The sequence below is a fragment of the Lipotes vexillifer genome, unplaced genomic scaffold (assembly GCF_000442215.2).
Source record: "Lipotes vexillifer unplaced genomic scaffold, Lipotes_vexillifer_v1.1 scaffold916, whole genome shotgun sequence".
Taxonomy (NCBI): domain Eukaryota; kingdom Metazoa; phylum Chordata; class Mammalia; order Artiodactyla; family Lipotidae; genus Lipotes; species Lipotes vexillifer.
This window is the reverse complement of record NW_006798383.1, coordinates 913028-919027: the sequence shown is the minus strand read 5'-3', so window position 1 is coordinate 919027 and position 6000 is coordinate 913028. Positions and strand designations below refer to the sequence as shown.

General features: G+C 45.2%; 1 protein-coding gene across 1 annotated transcript in view; it reads left to right on the top strand.

Annotated features, from left to right (window-relative positions):
- The first annotated feature begins 769 nt into the window (after positions 1–769).
- Positions 770–6000, top strand: part of PKD2L1 (polycystin 2 like 1, transient receptor potential cation channel) — a 33646-nt gene continuing 28415 nt past the window's right edge. The window contains 2 exon segments of the mRNA XM_007470453.1: positions 770–1004; positions 1417–1530. Coding sequence (XP_007470515.1) covers positions 770–1004; positions 1417–1530 — 349 coding nt within the window.

The window sequence follows — 6000 nt, the reverse complement described above, 5'->3', positions numbered from 1 at the left end:
CCCAGTCAGTGCTTAGCCTTTTCCCTAGGCTGAGCCCTACACCTTCAAAGAAGACCTTTCTAGCAGTATAGCTCACCCATAAGCTACAAGAGGGCAGACCTTGGAAAAAAGGATACAGATAATCTGGAACTCTGCAGGCTTTTCCCCTCCTCATCAGTGGCCAGAAAGCCTGTCTCTTAAGTATCTGAAGCAGGGGGTCCTCCTGCCACTATCCTCCTCCCCCAGCTGTGGGGGTGGAATGAGGTAGGAGAAGGGGCAGCTCCAGGTGAGACGGTAAAAGAGCCTCAGACACCGTTGGCTGAGCCTAGGAGGGAGGCAACACTTTTCAGTCTCCTGTGCCTGCCCTTGGTCCCCACCCCGATCCATGGCGGCCCTTTCAGGAGCTTTTAGTGGACACGAACTCAGACCTGCTGTGGAGTCGGCCAGCCTCCCTCTCCTCCCAGCCCCACCCATTGCTCTTTCATCACCTCTTTTGTCTGACTCAGGACCATCCCTCCCAGGCCCCACCTGCAAGCAGCCCTCCTCTCCCCACAGCATTCACCTCTCTCACCCCTCCTTCCTTCCAGCCCCAGTCTCCACACCCTCCAATTCCCCTGAACAGGCACCTGCTTTCCTCCTACAAAAGGCAGGAGACAGGCTGTGTGAGACCAGCTGCTCTCACGCTCCCTTTCCTTTGCCCTCTGCTGGCTAGGCTGGGCTGTGTCTTTGTTCTCTCTTTCTCCAGGTGAGAGTGGGTACCTGAGGTGCCAGGTCTCCTGCCTCATTCCCCATGAATGCTGTGCAATGTCCCGAGGGGCAGGAGCTACAAAAGCTGGGGACTGGAGCCTGGGACAACCCCACCTACAGTGGCGCCCCCTCCCCGCGTGGGACACCGAGGATCTGTAACATCTCCAGTGCGGTGCCTCCTCCATCCCAACCCAAGAAGCCTGAAGATGGACCCCAGGAGAAGGCACACAAGACCCTGGTGTCCAGTTGCTGCCTTCAGATCTGTCATGGCATCAGAGGTACCTGGTGGGGGAGGGTTCTCCTGAGATACTGGAGTCAGGAGAAGGGGTCCACAGAAGCTGTTGGAAGGGAATACAGTCTGAAGAAGAGGTGGAATCTCAGTGTGTCTTTGGGGTTTGTGAATGGTCTGCATTAGAGCTGAATGCCCCAGAGTACAGAGGCTAGTTTAGTGGTCTCCCAGAGGGAGAGCCTGGCACAGTCATCTCTTGGGGACCTAGAAGGGTATGAGGGAGCTAGTTTGAGGGAAGACATGGATGTGATGATGCCTTAGACTGCCCCGCCTGGGATAAGGTGACAGGTAAAAGGGCTGGGGTGGAAATGAGAATAAAGTCCAGGGACTGATAGGTAGGGTAACTGGAAGGAGCTCTGCTGTTGGGAATCCTGGGCATCTTTCCAATATCCCTCCCTTAGGACTTTGGGGAACAACCTTGACTGAGAACACAGCTGAGAACCAGGAACTTTATGTCAAGACCACCCTGCGGGAACTTTTGGTGTACATCATGTTCCTGGTGGACATTTGTTTCTGTGAGTAACATCTGTCTCTGTGCACATCTGTGTGTGAGAACATCTATGTGTACAACAACTGGGCACACACCTCTGTGGGCAACATCTGTGGGGACAGCCTCCATCTGTATGAGCAGGCTGTGCCCTGGGATCTTTATATCAATAATAACATTCTATTTTATACCTTTTCAGCTTAAGACGTTTTAATTAAAAAGAAGTTGTCACTGAGTTCAGGAGAAAAAGGCAGACTATTGGAAAGCTTTTAATACAGGTTACTTTGTCAAGTGTTATAAGGGGAATCCACTTTTTAAGTTCAAGTTCCTGACATCTACTTAACAGCCACTGTTTTCTATTAGCAGGTGGAAGTTTTTACCCTTCGGTAAAGAGTGGAAGACACTCCTTTCTTTTTATTTATTTATTTATTCATTTATTTGGTTGCACCAGGTTTTAGTTGTGGCAGGCAGGCTCCCTAGTTGCAGCTCCCGGGCTTCTCAGTTGTGGCATGTGAACTCTTAGCCATGGCATGCGTGTGGGATCTACTTTCCTGACCAGGGATCGAACCCGGATCCCTTGCATTGGAAGTGTGGACTCTTATCCACTGTGCCACCAGGGAAGTCCCAAGACATTCTTTTCTGTTCAGAAAAAATAGTTTGGTGGGTTTCACAGAGTTATTATACTAGGTCTGATCCACATTTCTCTGGAGGCAGGAGGAAAAAGATTCAGCAGGCCTTAGAGCTCAGATCCCTAATAAAAGGATTAAAGATGCAAATGGTGTGGTAGTCAGTGCAGCTAAGGTTCTCCCATGTGAAAGAGCACCATGCCACAGTCTTTGAGGGAAGCTTATCTGAAGATCTATCTATAGATATAAGCTGGGAAGGTTTGGTCTCTAAGTTGAGAGAAGCAAGTCAATAGATACATCGGTGAACCATGGAAGAATAGTCAAAGAATTGGAGGTAATAATAAAGGTGGACCAAACAGATGCTATAAGGCCTACAGATAAACATGCTTTGCTTTTCTATTAATTGCTTCTTTAAGTTTTTGCACAAGTGAATTTTGGCTAGTTTCATAGAGTTGTGTGTGTATGTGTGTGTTGACTGAAGCTGCAGCTTGGACCTTACAACTAAGGTGCCTCCATTACTAGGTGGCTTTATACCCACAGAAGCCTCTGTTCTTCTTAGGATGCAAGAACCGTTTGCAAGTAGAATCTGAAGGTCTGATTATATAAGTTTTGGTTAAAAATTTCATCATCTTTGTGAGCTATCCACATGTGTATTAGCCCTCTAGGAAAGCTGAACAGTTGTTTTGGTTGTACTCTGTTGGGACTCACTCTGTAGGGATAGACGGGACAGTTCTGCATGTTTACCACAGACCATCAGCATGGAGTGAAAGGAGGCAGAGCATATGGGGAACAACAGTCAACCCAGTGTACATTTTGGGGGTCCCATTTGATTCCTTTCAGCAATGACTCTCAGAAATTCATTTGTTGACATATTGACTTTTTGTCTCAACCATCTGCTAGGAAGGAGTGTTTCTCTCCTTTTTCAGATCCTGTGACAACAGCTGTAACCTGCAGGCAGAGCCTTTCTCTATGAATGACTCGAATATCTCCATTTCCAGGTTAGCCTTTGGAGCAAGATTGGGAGGTATCTAGCTCCCCAGAGTTAGACTGAACCATTCTGGCTTCAGGGTGGGAAGCGTAAGTTCTGGGAGCCCAGAAGTCCTATCCACTTGTGTTCTCTACTTTTTGAGATCTCAATGCACTGACAAATACTAGATGGTCTGTAACTTGCCAAAGTCTGAGTCGTGGACTCAGTCCAATGATTACAGAATCCTTAAGTGGCCAGGAGCTTTAGAGGTCATCTAGTTCAAGGATGCAGAAATCCTTTCTCCAAGATCCCTCCTGTGGTTCTATGTCAGGTGACCAAGCAGCCCCATTGTGGGGAATATCCATGGGAGTTTCACTCTTTCATGGGGTAGCTCTTCTACTGTTGGGAAGCCCTATTTCCTTTCATCCACAGAGCTCCCCTTTCTGTGCCAGACATTGGACTGAGATACACAGAGATGACTGATCCTTGAGCCTTTCAGGGACTCATCTTCTCCTTTTGAGAACTTCCTTCTATTGAGCCATCTACTTCCCTGTTACTCTCTGAAGTGACAACCCTTCCACTGTGACTGAATGTGGCTATCATGTTTCTCCTTGGTAATATGTTCTCTGGATTAGTTACCTTCTAGTTTCTCACTAAACCAGTCATTATAATATGGTTTCCAGAAGTGATATTATGCAGATATCGAAGGCATGGGCTCTGAATTTACACAGACTTGGGTTCAAACACCAGGTTCTAGCATTTACCAGGTGAGGGACCTTGAAGTTAAGTTGCTTAACTTCTCTGAGTTTCAGTTTTCTCATCTGTACCTACCCAATCCAATAAGATTATTACATAAGGTACATGAGGCAATATCCAAGAAATCATTACCTCAGTGCCTAGCATATAGTAAAAAATATTCCATAATGCTCACCATTCTGGTTGCCTGTCTCTAGGCCTGATCTATATGATGCCCAGTAATGGACAAAATACTCCATGGTCAGTCTGACCCGTTCAGAGTTCTGTGATGCTGTTACTTCAGTTGTATCCAGGTTTGTGGAATATATGAGGACATGCAGAGGAAATAATTTCTAAACTAAAATCTGAAAAATGAGGAGAATTTAGCTCCCTGAAAGAGAGGTAAAGACAAGGGAAGTTTCTGGGGAGAAAGAACAGCATGTGCCAAGCCCCAGAAGTGACAGAGGGCATGGTCTACTGAGAGTGCATCAGTGTGGCTGGAGCAGAGAGTTTGAAGAACAAAGTAGTAAAAGATGGCAAAGCTGGCCATTTAAGCAGGGGCAGGTCATGAAGGGTCTTATAAGGTATGATATGGAATTGGCATGCTATCCTGAGGACCCTGTGGGGAGCCATTGAAGGATTATAAGCACAAACTGCCAGCCCCCTCAAGAACATTCTTATGAAAGAGAATTTGGAGACCTTCACATTCTGATGGTTCCTACAACACATAATAAAATACTACTAAAACTAGTTTCCTAGGCCCCATGCTCTCCCAGCCCCTTCCTTCCTTCAGGCTAATCTTCAGGCAACATTGAGCCCTGGACATGGTCTCAGCAGGGCTTCTTTGGTGCTCTCCAGGGTCCTGACCTCACCTCTCTTGCATCTCAGCTTCCTCAGCCTCCCTGAGCTCTGGCCACCTGCAACTAGACTATATATTCTCAGTGGGGATGATATAGCCCCCAAAGGGGTGGAAGGCAAAAAAATCCCACTTAGATATTTCTATAGCTTTTTGGCTCTCCAAAGAGCTATAGTACATAAGCAAATGTAGAGAATATATGTGGTATTAAAATTTAATTAGGGTGGAGGGTGATTAGGAAGAAAATGTCTAAAGAGGCTCCTGGGTTAGGGTACAGTACAAAAAATGTTAAGAAACACTAAAATAGACCCACCTAATTTTGCTAGTCAGTGTGCTAAGATGTCCTGCCTAAGGACGGGGATGCAAGTCCTGGTCGTAGAATCTGGTATAAAGCAGGGTGGCTGTTGTGTTGTTCTATCAGGATGCTATCTTCTAAGAGCTGCCATGACATGTGATATGCTGCCATGATATGGATATGCACTGTACCAGTTTGCTTTTCCCTGTCAATTCCTGAAACTAGGTTCAGATGCTCCAGGACCCATATCGGCATTAAGATAAATACTATGGCATAATGGAAAGATAGAACATTGGAGTCAGACAAATGGGATTCAGATACCAGCTCTTCTGCTTATTGGTTTTGTGATGTTAGGCACTTCCTTGTTGGTAGAACAGGGATAATAATACTTATCTTATGGACATAACATATATAAAGAATCTAACACAATTACTGATAGTATTTATCTTTGTGTTATCTAGGGGAATTTCAAAATACTTAATCTTTTAGTCTGTTTGTAAAAAATACCTTTCAAGAAAGAAGCAAATCTGAAAAGACTATATAATGTATGATTCTAACTACATGATATTCTGGAAAAGGCAAAACTATGGAGATAGTGAAAGGACTGGTGGCTGCCGGGGTCTTGGGGGAAGCTGAAATGAGTAGGCAAAGCATAGAGGATTTTGGGGCAGTGAAACTACTCTGTATGACATTATTATGGTAGATACATGTCATTATTATACATTTGTCTAAATGTACAACACCAAGAGTGAACCCTAATGTAAAGTATGGACTTCGGGTAATGGTGATGTGTCAACATAGGTTCATCAGTTGTAACATGTACCACTCTGGCTGTGTGTATGTGGAGGTGAGGGGTGTATGGGAAATCTCTGCACCTTCCACTCAATTTTGCTTTGAACCTAAAACTACTCTAAAAATTAAAGTCCTTTTAAAAAGGTCTATTGTAAAATTTATTTATTTATTTATTTATTTATGGCTACATTGGGTCTTAGTCGTGGCACGCAGTCTCTCTAGTTGCG